Genomic DNA, 14981 nt, shown 5'->3' with positions numbered 1-14981 from the left:
AAGACACAAGGGTTAAGCACAGATCACAACAAAGCCCAGGCTTTGGGCTGTCCTGACCAGAAAAAGAGCCACTGGTTCTGAGACCATATGTTTAGCAATCACAACAAACCCACAGACACCACACGTGGCAACTATCAACCAGCCTTCCAGCTTCAGCCAGTAATCTTATGGGAACCAAACACAAATCAAACCTGCTTGGGTATATACCTGAGCAATCTGGGCATCAGGCACAGCTGTCTCCAGGGTTTCAAGTGATGGTGCACTTGTTGGTCTGTGCATAGCTTCCCTTTGTAGTCAGGCAGGCTCTCACTGCAGGGTGGGTAAGAATGCCATCAGCAGCTGCAGATCTAGTCTCTCCTTTTAGGAATCTCAGCAGAGAAAGGTACCTCTTTTACCCATCATTCATGGACTGAGCCAGGCAGGACCTTGGTGGGCCCAGTGTGGGTTATAAGCCCCTTCCAGTGGCTGGGGAGTGACATCAGTGCACAAAGATCACATGAAATGGGAAGCACAGTTCTCTAAGGGGGGGTGGGGGCGGGGAGGGAGGAGTGTTGGGCAGAGTGAAGCTCAGAGTCCACCCTGTTTATGAAGAAGGAATGTTCTTGACCATCTTCACCTGCATGGGAACGCGGACCTGTATGTGGGCTGGGGAGAGATGGGGTGTTTGTGTGTGCTCGGAGCTGAGGCAGAACAGTCTGTTCACCACGACTGCATATGGTGATCCAAATGGAGGATTAAATATCTGCTAAACGACTGGCTGTATGTGAGTGCGTGTTAAACTGTGTCACTTCATTTTTGTTAAGTTTTTAAAAATGTAAGTAATCTTGGGGCGCCTGGGTGGCTCAGTTGGTAAGCGTCTGACTTCGACTCCGGTCATGAACTCCTGGTTCATGAGTTCGAGCCCCACGTCGGGCTCTGTGCTGACAGTGCAGAGCCTGGAGCCTGCTTCGGATTCTGTGTGTCTCTCTCTCTGCCCCTCCCCTGCTCATACTCTTGTCTCTCTCTCTCAAAAATAAACAAAACATTAAAAAAATCCTTTAAAAATAAAAGTAATCTCTACACTGCATATGGGGCTTGAACTCACAACCCCAAGATTGAGTCACATGCTCGCCTGACTAGGCCAGCCAGGTGCCCCTATCACTTCATTTTTTTCACTCAGACAATTAGAGTAAAATACAGGCACACACACCTTTTGGAAGACTGGGAAGATAAAAAAAGAGCAGAACCTCGTTGCAAACAGTGGCACTGTTCCACGGAAGCTGGCGGTCTTCCTTCGGTACTTCTCCCCAACTCAGGCACAGCCTTTAAGCAAATGGGAGCCGCTGTAACATCAGACAATGTGCTTTCCAAAAGAGGCTTCCTAACTGGGTGCGGTGGGAAAATGGAAGGTCACGGGGTTCCTGCTGCCTGGTTGTCTGTTCTTCCTCAGAGTGAAGATTCCCTTGTGGGAGGCTTGAAGCCATTTGGCGCATGGACCCAGGCAGCTCTGAAGAGAAGCCAAGAGGAGGGGACCAGGCGCTGTGGCTTACAAAGGTCACCATCTTGCCACCCCTGGGCCAGTAGACTTTCCAAGGGTTTTGTTGCTGTAAGGGGCTGAATGGTGGCTCCAAAGATACGTCTGCATCCTAAGCCCTGGAACCTGTGAACGTCACCTTAGATGCAGGCTAAAGAGTGAAAGTTACCTAATATAGCAAAAGATGTGATTAAGAATCTGGACAGAAGGTGCTTATCTGGGATTATCAGAGTGGGTCGTAAATGCATCCTTACAAGAGAGGCGGGGGAGACTGGATACACATGGAAGAGAGGACAATGTAAAGACAGATATGGGAGTGATGTAGCCACAAGCCAAGGAGTGTTGGTGTCCACCAGAATGGGTTCTCCCATGGAACTTCTGGAAGGAGCAGAGCCCCACCAACTCTGTGGTTTCAGACTTTTGGCCTACAGAATTGAGAATAAATTTCCATTTGAAGCCACCCAAGTTGGGGAATTTGTTACAGTGGTCCCAGGAAACCAAGAGTTGTCTGAGTTCAGTTTTTGTCACTTCTACCTGAAAAAGTCTGGCCAAATGCCTCAAGGCTGAGTCCAGCTGTGCCCCCCCCCCCCCCCCCCCCCCGCCCATGACCAGGAACAGGTCCTGCCTTGTTGGTCCATATCTGAGTGTTGGCCTCTGTGTCCTTCCAGGTAGCCTGCTTGCTGTCACTCTTTCATGTGCACTTGGGGACACTACGGTCCTGGCCCTGGCCTTATCCCTGTGACTGGGCCTCTGCTAGCCGTTGTCAACGCTGAGCTTCTAGCTGGCAGGTGGCTGGGGGTGCAGGGTGGGGTCAGGCAGGAAGGCAGGTGCTAGGAGCATCCGTGGATTTATTGGTGGAAACTTCACGGCTCATGAATGTGCAGTCTGGCTTGGAGCCTGTTGTCTAGGTGCAGGGTTGATGTGGAAACTGCATGCTGCTCACCTCCACCCTCCCTGCGCATCCCCCACTCCAGCTGAGTCAGGCAGAGCCAAACTCACAGCAGCTGCTCGTTTTTACAGGAAGTGGAGACACAGGTGAGATTTCAAGAGAAGCAGGACAGGGGCCACGTGAGGCTCCAGGAGACATCCCCCAACTGGACAGCAACTTGCCAGGGAGCCTGGCATGCCCGTGAAAGGAGACAGAGCACTATGCTCCACACAACCGACAGGTCACCTGGTCTGGTCCTTTTCCCGTGTTGGCGACACAGGATGGGAGGGGATTCTTGTCAGGTGTCACACACCTAGTAACAGAGGGCTGCAGGGTGTGTCTGTTCACATGCAGCCTACACATGTGTAGGTGGGGCTGGGGACTCAGATACCAAGAGTGATGCTGCCACTGCTGACAGAACTTTCCAGAATGATGGCCAGTTCTGGGTAAAGTTTTGAAGAAAACAAGGTTTGGTCTTCCCTTGATTTTACCCAATAGTTTGATTTCTGGAAAACGAGACTGTATCAAACCAGCTCTCAAATCCTTGTGGTTGCAACAGGGTTGACGTCTACACTAAAATAATTAGGAACAGATTTCCTCATCTCCACAAATATCGAGCAAGACATTTAAACACCGAGTGGGAGGTGGGTCAGTTCTTGGCCCGGGTGGGGCCATCCCACGTGTCACCCACGAAATCACAGCAGCGCCTCCCCCTGCAATGCAATAGCCAGAATCACCCCCACCTGTTTCCCAAATGTCTTGTGCCAATTGAGAACCGTGCCCCACAGGCCCCGGCCAGGCCCAGCTCCTGCCACGGGCACCTCTTACTGTTTGGACACCAGAAGCAAGATGAGTTGGCTTTTCTAACACTGCAAGACCCTGGATTTCAGGATTCTCCACACTTTTCCCTTCGGCCTATAAACTGGCTAATTCTAGAAGTCAACTCTTTCTTGTGATGCCTTGCCAGAAGCAGCCAATATTAATCAACACATACCATATTCTGGTTTTCTTGACCTTCTTCCCTCTGAGCTAAAAACTCAGTAGCCACGCAGACTGCTTTCCAAGCTGTCGAACTTAACAGCCTTACCAGATGTTTTCCCACTACCTGCCAGGGATCCCGGTTGTTCTGCCGCTGCCATCTGTTCTCTCCTTGCCTGCCACCTGGCCACTACGCAAGCCAAAGCTATGCATTTTAAGGTGGCTTGCCTCTATTTGGTGACTCAGGGACCCACGTGCCTTCCAACATCTTTAGCACCTGACCTCTAGGGAGTCCGGCGTGGGAACACTGAATGGACCAAGTTTAGAACTGGTGTCTATCACTTACTCCAACATTTCTCTGGCCACAGCTCAGTGTATGGTCCCCCACCTAACCTGTGGGTCCAATAGCAAAATCTAACAGGTTTGGTGAATACACAGCATGGCCTCTGCCATAACACCACACGCTCACAGGATTCCATCCTGTCTTAAGCAGCTGGTGGCACCCACAGCCCTCCCCCTAGAATAGTTTCAAGGTCTTCTCCAACCTGGCATTGGCCACAAGCCCAACCATTTACCTCCCCAGCCCAGACCCAAGTTCTGGTGGGCTGGCCGGGCCTGGTGCCTCACCCACCCTCTCCTATGTGAACCATGTTGACCCACGTTCTGATGTTCTCAACTCCCCTTATGCTGATCTCATCCTTCTAGGGCTCCTGCACTCCACACCAGGGCGCCGAAGTGTACTGTTCTGACCCTGCCCCAAGCACAGGAGCCGCACTCACAGACAAAGCTTTGTGGATGGGAAGAACATCAAAAATTCAAACCGAGGACAACAATGTGGCTGTGGAGTCCTCAACCTGTCGGCACACCTGAGATTTAGCAGTTTGGAAAACCTAAACATTCAGGAACCCGAGAGAGAATGAGAAGGTGAGAGACCAAGGACAGCTGGGTGGCTCTGGCCTCCGCGTGGGCTGTGCCCAACCCAAAACCCGCCCCGTGCCAGGGCAGAGCTGCTCCCCCCACCATTCTCCCTCCCCAGCACTGCTGTTTCAAGGGCAACACAGGCTACAGTGGGGATGTTGGGAGTCTGCTCACAAGCTGTGTGGGGCTCTCTGTCCTCCTTCATCCCAACAGGTGCCTGAGGTGCCCACCCTGCTGACTTTACACCTTTACCTTCACTGAATGCCAAGTGCTGCCTCTGAGACAGTCTGAACACTGGTAACCATCTTAAACATTGTTTCCCTTTTCTTAAGGTTCTAATGACCAAACTGTAAAAATAAATGAAATAAAACAAACTCAAAATTAAACACTCAGAGCAAAAACCACATTTTTACCAGATCTACTTTTATTTCAGAAGGAAGTTTGTATTATAGTATTTACTTCTGTTTATATACAAGTTCTTCACATTTGTGTTTAAAATGCACAGACCTCCCTTAATTCTCTTGTTCCTGCTTAAATTAGCTGTTATTTTACAATACAAAAAATACCAAAAAATTGCAGTCCTAAATGTATGTATAACACCCACAGTCCCCAGCAATGAAATAGTTTACAATACTTACTCCATATTTACATGAGTGCAATAGATGCTAAATTATACATATTAACAAACTAAGCTTGAATCCAAACCCAAACAAACAAACAAACAAAAAAAACAAAAACAAAAAAAACCCCAAAACAATAACCGTAAATACCTATAAAACAAAAACATTTCCAGAGCCAGAATTAGTTCAACAAAACAGGCTTCACTAGTGTTTAGAATGTTTTGTGCACAAATTTCAGTTACTGAAAGTCAATTCCATTATTGCCTTTGAAAGCGAAGGCGCCAGTTTTCCTCTCCACTTCAAACCATCTCCCTGCAGGTGAGGGAGTTTGAACGATTCCGGGGAAATGTCTCTTGGCGGGCCTGCCATCATGGTGATTTTCGTGGTTTGGTAAATTGGGCAAACATTTCAGACTGCGAGCTGGTGCACGGCCTGAGGACAGACCCCTGCCTTCCTGGGTTTGTCCTCAGGGTGGCCAATTCTCACAGGAACTGCCACGAGGAGAGGTCTCTTGGGATGAGGGGCTTGAGCTGGGTTTTGCTGTTAATTCCACAAAGCTTCTTTTCCATCTTGGTCACTGCCCTAGTGTTAGCTTAGGTTGTTAGTTAGTGCTTAGTGAATATTCATTGAATGGGTGGATGGATGTTAGAAACTAAAGGATCAAAGGTGTTCTCAAAAATGACACCAGCACCCAAGGAAGTGAGTCTCCACCCTCTCCCCAGATACACTCCATTGAGTTGACAGAGATGCACTGAAAAGGTAACATGTCTTTTTCCTACCGATAGTGCTCTGGTCTTCTCATCCGTCCGCCCCACACTTCCTGGTGTGTCCGCAATATTGCACTTTGGGCCTCACCCACACAAGTTCTGGTATTTTCCTGTTGCTGACAGTCTTCTGTCCAGGGCTGCTTTTCTTCCAGGTTAGCTCACAACTCCTCCCACCTTTTAGAGGTGATCTCACAGGAAGTGCAGACTTCTCCCCAAACTGTGTGTGTGCAGGAGTAGGGGGAGACAGGAGGCCAGGGGCTGTGCAATTCTCCAGGAGGGAACAGGAACTATTTATCAATGAACTAGCCACCCTACTCCCACCCCCAGTTTTCAGTATAGGAAACCATGGTTCTGGGAAATGGTCATTAAAATTTTAGACCAAACAGATACATCCTGGAAAACCCCTTTTTGGAAAACCTGATATAGTCTTTGAACTTAGAGACCAAGAGAAACAGTCCTCAGGACAAGATGGGTCATTGCTGGCCAAGCACAGCACCAAGAGGCTAACAGAAAGATTCATGATGCACTTGCAGAGCCAACAACAGTGACAGCGACCTTCCTGCTGCCTTTGCGTCTCCTCACACAATGCTGTTTAAATGGGCTCAATGCCCGATTTCTCCTCTGTGTACTGACAATTTCTGTTTTAGAGTCGTCCAATTAGTACCAGATGCGTTTGGACACACTGGCATGATGGGGGTGCCTTTTTGGCTCTGTTATCAATGTATCAGGGCCCAACGAGAGGACTTCTTCAAACTTGGATATTCAGTATGTGGCACAAAAATATACTAGGTAAAACTCAGACACCGTTACATTTAATAAAAATACATTAACATAGTTTTTTGTTTTATGTACACTCTGAATGAACATTCTGGACACTACTGTATAATTATGTACAAGTGCAACATCGATGTTTTCATGACAATTTTAACTTATATACAGGCTCTCTTGTGACACGCAGGCATTTCTCTGAAGTTCCAGATGATTCCCTCCTGGTAACTGGCTCCTAAGCTGACTGCCTCTTTCTCCTGCCACTCCCTTCCTCTGGCCTGAGTCTGGAGGAAGTTCTTCGCTCTTGACTGCAAAGGAGAAGCAGGTGGATTCAGCTGTTTCTCCACTGTTGGAGCAAAATTAAACATCACTTGCTCCTTTTAAAAAATAAACTATCTTCTAGAAAAAAATAAAATATCCAGGTGGCTAAGGGACACAGTACATGTTATTTCAAGGCCTGGAAACCCATGGGGAAGAGACTTCTTTGGCCAAAGAAACACTGGTCCTTCGAACAAACAAGGATTTTCCTTACGGGAGGTCCCTCTCCAGGGGCTTCCCTCTCTCTGGCCAAGAGGCCTCATGGCAATTGCAGGGGTAAAGCGCCACTCTGTGGCAGGCTCTGTGGGTGCTGTGGTGTGGAGCAGGGATGTGGGAAGCTTGGAAGAGAAGGGGTCCTTTCTAGAATTGTCTGCTCTTTACCAATGATGTGAAGAAGCAGCTTTTTGAGAGACAAGTCTCAAAGTAGAGGTGTTTTGTGCATCAGACAGTGTTTTATGGTTCGACTTCCTTGAAAACATCTTTCCAGGCAGCTCTTCGTGGGTGAGGGGTTGGTGCTGGGAAAGACACAGCACTCCTGCTCTAGGCACTGCATTTAAAGGTGAAATGCTGCAGTCTTTGCCCTTTTGAGTATTAATTTCTCCAAATTCACAAACTTGAGCATTTTGTCGTCTAAAGGTCCATCCCTATGGGGTAATGTCAGAGAACTCCAAAGTTTTGAAGCAGAATACAGACCTGGGGAGGCTGCTGCATAATGCCAGAATACAGAGCACCATACACAGGGACAACACGACACCCAGGCAGTGGCCGGGGGAGAAGAGCAGGACTGCCCTACCCCACTTACATTTGGTCACTTTCCACTTGGCATAGTTATTCCTCCTCATCCATTTCCTCCATGTGCTTTTCATCGTCCACAGTGGTCACTGCCCCGCCCATAGCCACCACCCAGGTCTGGGAAGGAGGATGGGAGAGCTGGGCTGAGCCTCTCCCGGAGAAGAACGGGCAAACAATCCCAGGTCCTTCTCCAGGCTTTGGGCGTGCGATTCCACCAGCAGCCTGAGGATGACCCACATTCTTTGAGCAGGCTACAGGAACACACTGTTGCTTTTAGGTGCAGGGGTCCCAAGTGCTGTCATGCTCTTTTCTGTTCAAGGGAGACGTGTAACATGAACGAGTCCCTTCCTCTGTGGTGTCCTGGCAGGAGTGGCCAGAAGGGCTGGAGCAAACATCAGGCCTAGAGTTGGGGAGAGGGGCAGGGGGCACACGAGAACCACACCTTATTTAGGGCCCCTTTTGATGACAACACAAACAGGAGCTTTCACAGTTTGGTCACTTCCGCTTTCCTCTCAGTCCCTGCTGCTAGGTTAAACGTTCCCTGGGGTGAGAAAATTCTTTCCCTGGCTGCAAATCAGATTTTAGAAAAACAGCAGATTGCCAATGGTAGCTATTTAAATTTTGTAAGAATGTAGGAATGCAATTATGTAAAAACACAGGCTTACTAACTTTCCAATTGCTAGATCTATTTAAAGTCTAGGCACTTAGTGTGTGTGTGTGTGTGTGTGTGTGTGTGTGTGTGTGTGTGTGTGAGAGAGAGAGAGAGAGAGAGAGAGAGAGAGAGAAGAGAGACAGAGATGAAGAGAAAGAGAGACAGAGGGAGAAAATTTCAAATGGATTAAGACTAAATTAATCAAGTTGCTATAGAAAACTACCTACTACATCAGTTTACATTCTAAGTAACACTGCTGACCTTGACATTTAAAATAGCTCCCTTCTACCTTAGTTTGATATGATTCAAAAGAGCCAGACCATTGTTAATTCTCAACTAGAAAAAAGCTACTCCCTGGAAGAGAGAGATTTGCCTACATCGTGCAAGAATAAGTAGCACATCTTTTAAAAAAGATAGCAGGCTTCAGATGAGGACAAATTCATTCATCTGACTAATTTTTAAAAGACCACGTTCAAGAACGACGGATGGTGAATGTCTACTTGTAAACACTACATCTTTTGTTTTTTGCAAGTTGAGACGGCCCCAAGAGCAGTTTTCCACAAGTGAACCTGAGTGTCATTCCCAGCTCCCTCACTGGCTCTATACCCCAGCGTCCTCCAGCAACAACTGGATCACCCCTGGACCTGCAATTAAATCAGTGATGTCCTATGCAAAAGTAAAAGGTTAGATGCTGGAGCACAGATGGGAGAAACCGGCAAAGAAAGCTTGTGAACATGCAGAGGAGTCAGATGTTTCGAGGGTTTCCAGTCTTCGGCCCGCTTCGCACAGCATCTCCCCGCCTGCCCCCTCCCTGCAGACGGCGCTGGCACGCCACACCTGGCTCGCTCACTCACGGAGAGTCCCTGGCCCAGCCTCAAATGCAGGTCCCAGGTTGCGCAGGGGGCTGCTGCTTCCGGTTTCTCACGGCTCCTGACTTCTCTTTGTACACTATTGGCATCTGCTGAGAAATGTCCACCAGGGCGCTGGCCACTGCGAGACCTGGGGAGAGCCCACCGTGAACATGTGTTAAGGAGCAGCTTGCTTTGCTTTTGAAAATAATTAAAAAAAAAATTTTTTTTTACATTCCTGGAGTGCAATAAACAAATAAGTAAAGCATATAGGGAAAAGTCTTCCTTCTGCTTTGTGCCTCCCACCTCCCTCCATCCGAGCTCTGCTTTCATTAGTTTGTATATATTCTTTCAGGATTTACTGATGCAAATACAAATACATATTGTTCTCCCCTCCCTACTTTTTACACAAAAGATGTAGCATGCTGTTCAGTAGATCAATGAAGCAAAGAACTCTGCTTGGCAGTTGGAGCATTTAAATAAGATTGCAGCCGTGCTTTAAGTGGTAAATTTTTCCTGCTGGCCTCAAAAAAGGGTGCCAAGAAAAAGCAGCACTCTTTTTGAGTAAATTCAGATTCATCCCACATAACTCAGGCAACACTGGTTATTTTTGTATCTATCCTATGACACAGGTTAGGACACATTCTGGGGCCAGGCTTTGGAATAAGCAAGGTTCTTTAACCGCCCCATGCCTCAGTTTCCTCATTTGCAAAATGGGGACAATAGCAGTACAGGGCCTGTGTGAGGAGTCACTGAGTGAATCCACATAAAAATCTTAGAACAGTACCTGGCTCATCACCCCACCACCTCTACCACCTGTGCTTTAGGGACTAGTGGTTCCATTCTCCTTTTTGTACTGGGAGCTGGGTTCCCCGTGCATGTGAACAAGCCAGTGCAGGCTCAGCGCTCCGGTGAGGTTCTCAGGAGCCATGGGAGTGCCACTTGTCACTCCACTTCACTGAGCCTATAAAATGGAGGCATGTGCCTGGCACGCTTGGGGAATCCACAGCAGTGACATTGTTCTAGCAAAGGCAGAGCTGGGTACTCTCAGAGTCCTGAGGAAGAGCCATCTAAAATTGGGAGTACAGAAGAGGTTGCAGGGATGGGCTCACTTGGGGTGGGTCTCAGGTGGTGTGCAGGCTTTCATCAGGAGTTGAACAGGATGGGGTCTATCAGGCAAAGGGCAGGGCAGAAAAGGCCACAGTACTACAAGCCTGTCACTTCCCTACTGCAGTCAGGGCCTTGCTCTTAGGGAGCACAGGCCAAGTCTGCTGAGCTGGGATGCAGCAGGAGACCACGCTCCAGAGTTCAGGTTAATGGGTCATTCTACCCTCAACACAGGTAAAGCCGAGTTAGGAGCTGAACTCACATCCCTAGGTGAGGGCAAATCAAGCTGTTACCCTATGAAGATGACAAATCCTGGCCTGATCATGCCTAAAGGCCTTCCTCATGAAGACCCAGAAACCATTTTGAAAGCTTGGCTGGAGGCGCCTCTGAATTTGAGAGCTACAGTTGGGGGGCTGTGGAGCTCAGGGGCTGGGCAAGGATTCTGGGACACACTTTATCACAGACATAAGGCTTTCTTTGGCTAAGGCAACCCTGACCCCCATCATTTCAATTAAAAGCTGTGTAAAACATATTGTGCATATTGTCTGAGGCATCCCTCCAAAGTACTCCACGATTTTTCCAAAACTGTATTCCATATCTCAGTGTTTGATAAGAGGATATTTATCGAAATTATGATTTATACTTGATAGAATTGCATAGAAGACACTGGTAAAATGTTATGTAGTAATCTGTAAAAATGTTTATGAGTTGTATGAAAAAAGAAGAAGAAAAAATTAGATCTATACAATCATTTCAACAAAGTTGCTGGTCAGGGCTGGAAAGGAAAGAGGACAATGAACATAGTTGGGTGTTGGATGGTACAATTATGAGTACATTTCTAAAAACTTCCTTTAAGTTGTTATAATTGCTATTTCTGCCTTATATGTGAAACAGAGTGAAAAAGCAAAAGAAATGCAGTCATGCTAGAAATACCAATCTGAGAGTGTCCAGCTTGGAGGAGAGCCATGAGAGTAGGTAAGATGACTGAGGAAGAATGCATGGACGGAGGGGGGACATCCTGCATTCAAGGCTGAGTAAGGGAAAAAGAGACAAGAGAGGGGTGGCAGAGACAGAGCTGAGCAAAACACTGCAGCAAGGGAAGGTGTGGCCGGAAGCATCAACACCACAGAGAGGCTGAGGGAGCTGGTGCAGGGAGGGAACTCTGGGATCGTCCCTGGGAAAGAACTGTGACCTCAGGAAAGACAGTTTAGGGAACACCAGGCACAATGGGATCATCTTGCCGAATCCTTACAATGACATGAGGTAGGCATGAGCCTACTGTTCACTGTCGCCTCTACACCCAAGTTCACACTTCTCGGGTTTGTCACTGGCCTTCATACGCACCTGACTGCCCGGGAGGAGGGATTCCACCGAGCCCTCGAGGCAGCCTCACAAACACAGAGAGGACAGCAGCTTTGTTGCCAAAACACGGTTCCAGAGCAATGGGTTTGGGAACAGTCTGGTGGAAGAAAACAAAGAGTTAACTAAAACGGTGTTTCTCACGTGTTAATACTGCAGCCTTCACATGTGATTTTTATCTATTTTTTAAGTTTATTTGAGAGAGACAGAGAGGGTGTAGAGAGAGAGAGGATCTCAAGCAGACTCCGCACTGACAGCCAAGAGCCCGATGCGGGGCTTGAACTCACGAAACTGTGAGATCATGACCTGAGCCTAAATTAAGAGCTGGATGCTCAGCTGACTGAGCCATCCAGGTGCCCCACAGGTGATTTTTAAATATGCCCTCTGTATTAGTTTCTACTGCTGTGTAACAAATTACTAACTTAGTTGCTTACAACAGCACCTATTTATTCTCTCAGTTTTGTAGGTCAGAAGTTCGGGCGAGCTCTGTTAGAGCTCCCTGCTTAGAGATACAAGTATATTCATCTCTTCCATCAGTTCTGGAAAATTCTCAGCTCTTATCTCACAAAGTTCTCAAGGATCTCAGCTCTTATCTTCACAAAGTGGAAGCCCAGTTATCATCTGCACTGGCTCTTATTTGGAGGCTCTAGGGAAGAATCTGTTCAAAAAACATTCAGGTGGCTGGCAGATTCTAGTTCCTTGCAGCTGTAGGTCTGAAGTCGCCATTTCCTTGCTGGTGATCTGGAGGGGATCACTCTTCCAGAGGTCTCCTCACATGGCCCCTCCAGCTTCAGATCAGTGGTGGCATGCCAAGTCCTTTTCTTGTTTCCTCTCCTGCCACCAGCCAGAAAAAACTCCCTCAGTATCTTATGGTCTCAGCTACCTTGGGATTTGTATTACTCCTACAAAATCCCTTCGTAACAGTACCTAGAGTAGTGTCTGATTGAAAAACCATGAGATGGGAATCTTGGAGGCCATCTTCGGAATTTTGCCCGTCATATCCCAAATATGCCATTCATTTCTTCAATTTGGTTGAAGAAAATAACTTCCAGAACTATGGTGGCTGCAGCACAGGGAAGGATGGGGTGGGTGAAAGGGCAGTGACAACAGTGGAGGTGTGCTCAGTAGTTGACGACAGAGCCAAAGACATGTGCTGATGGACTGGTTGTCCAATGAGAATGAGAGGAAGCATGGCCCAAGTACAACTCCAGGATTTTCGTCTGAGCAGCTAGGATGATGGAGGTGATATGTACTGAGTTGGGGGCAATATGCAAGAGAAGAGGTGTGGGGAGTAACATCCAGAGCTCAGCTCTGGACATGTTAACTCGGAGATGGCTGCTAAGATATCCAAGTGGGAACTCTGAGTAAGCAATGGGATATAGGAATCAGAGGCTCACAGAAGAGGTCTAAGCAGAGATCATGGTATTAAATATAAACCCACGATGGAAAAGATCACTGCTGTGGTCTGAATGTTTGTCTCCTTCCAAAATTCGTATGTTAAATCTTAATGCCCAATACAATATTTGGAGGTGGGGACTTTCAGAGGTGATTGATTACTGCCCTTATAAAAGGGACCTTAGAGAATTCCCTAGCCCCTTCCACCATGTAAGAACAGAGTGAGAAGGCACCATCTATGAACTAGGAAGGGGGCTCTCACCAGACACTGAATCTGCCAGCACCTTGATCCTGGACTTCCTAGCCTTGAGAATTGTGAGAAATTTCTCTTGTTTCTACAACACCCAGTCTCTGGTGTTTTGTTATAGCAGCTCGAATAGGGCTACAACAGTCACCAAAGGAGTTGGTGTAAAAGAAGTGAGAGGAGGCCCAAAGACTGAGCTGGATGTGCACCACTGTTAAAGAGGTGGGGAGTTGGAGAGGGTTGAACAAAGAACACTGAGAAAGAGCAGCTAGAAGGTGAGAGTGTGCTGTCCTGGAAGGAGAGTCAAGAAAGTGTTTTAAGAAGCAACCAACTGGGTCATATGCTGTTGATATATGACATATGGTGCTGCTTAGTACTTAAGATTTGTCTATTTTTTTTACATCCCACAAATTGTTATTTTATCATGTTTGCTTAGATTCATGTATATGTTTACCATTTCACTTATTCACAATTCCTTCTTATACCTCAGTTTCCCTCCGGGGTAAATTTTCCTTTTTTCTAGCACATCCTTTAGACATTTCGTTTGTACGGGACTTTTGGTGGCCAACTCAGCTTTCCTTCTAATTGGAAGAGATCTTCATTCTATCCTCATTCTTGGAAGGCCAAGTTGCCAGGCACGCTATTCTAAGTTAGCAGTTCTCTTTATGTTGTTTGGAGACACTCTTCCACGTTCCTTTGGCTTCTGGTGTTACTAATGAGAAGTCACAGGCTGGCACTTTGTCATTTCCTTTAAGTATCTTTTTTTTTCTCTAGTTATTTTTTAATGTGGTAAAATACACATAACATATACCATCTTAACACCCCCCGCCCCCCCGCCGCCTTTTATTAAGTAAGTTTCACATCCAGAGTGAAGCCCAACACGGGGCTTGAACTTCATGACCCTGAGATCAAGACTTGAGCTGAGATCAAGAGTTGGATGCTTAACTGACTGAGCCGCCTAGGCATCCTGGATCTTAACCCTTTTTAAGTGTATGCTTCAGTGGTATTAAGTAGACTGATGCTGTTATGCAACCATCACCACCACCCATCTCCAGAAGCCTTTTCATCTTGCAGAACTGAAACTCTACACCCATTACACAGTGACTCCCTATTCCCCCTTCCCCTCCAACCCCTGACAACCGCCATTATACTTTGTTGCTATGGACCTGACTACTCTATACATCTTATAAAAGTGGAATCATACAGTATTTTTTTTTTTTTTTTGTGACTGGCTTATTTTGCTTAAGGTTCACCCATGTTGTAGCAGGTGTGAGAATTACCTTCCTTTTTAAGACTGAATAATATTCCATTGTATGTATAGACCACATTTTACACACCCACTTGTCTACGGCACTAGGGCTGCTCCATCTTTTAGCTATTGTGAATAACGCTGCTATTAACATGGGTGTACAAATGTATCTTTGAGGCTTGGCTTTTAATTCTTGCAGGTATATATCCAGAAGAGGAATTGCTAGATTATATGATAATTCTATTTTTATTTTTTGGAGAAAGAACAATACTGGTTTTCACAGCACTACATCATTTCACATCCCCACTACCAGTGCCCGTGGGTTCCAATTGTTCCACACTGTGGCAATCATCCAATATATATATATATATATATAAAATATATATTAGGTCTTCTCATTTTATCCTCTATATATATATATTTTTTTACGTTTTATTTATTTGAGAGAGACAGAGACAGCATAAGTGGGGGTAGGGGAGAGAGGGAGGGAGAGAGAGAATCCCAAGTAGGTTCCATACTGTCAGC

General features: G+C 46.8%; 1 protein-coding gene across 7 annotated transcripts in view; it reads right to left on the bottom strand.

Moving 5' to 3' along the window:
• Positions 1-6514: 6514 nt before the first annotated feature.
• The window catches only part of ATRN (attractin), a 157682-nt gene continuing 149215 nt past the window's right edge, over positions 6515-14981 (bottom strand). For 2 of the 7 annotated variants that reach the window (XM_042980835.1, XM_042980829.1), the window contains exons 28-29: positions 11554-11668; positions 6515-9253 (exon numbers count right to left, since the gene is read on the bottom strand). In XM_042980835.1, the coding sequence (XP_042836769.1) occupies positions 9129-9253; positions 11554-11668 (240 nt within the window). In that variant the 3' untranslated portion in view covers positions 6515-9128. The remainder of the gene's footprint in view (positions 9254-11553; positions 11669-14981) is intronic. The other 5 variants (XM_042980830.1, XM_042980832.1, XM_042980831.1 and 2 more) reach the window with 5 other exon arrangements.

Source organism: Panthera tigris, chromosome A3 (genome assembly GCF_018350195.1).
Source record: "Panthera tigris isolate Pti1 chromosome A3, P.tigris_Pti1_mat1.1, whole genome shotgun sequence".
In the NCBI taxonomy this organism is placed as follows: domain Eukaryota; kingdom Metazoa; phylum Chordata; class Mammalia; order Carnivora; family Felidae; genus Panthera; species Panthera tigris.
The sequence above is the reverse complement of the archived record's forward strand: the minus strand, read 5'-3'. Positions and strand labels throughout refer to the sequence as shown.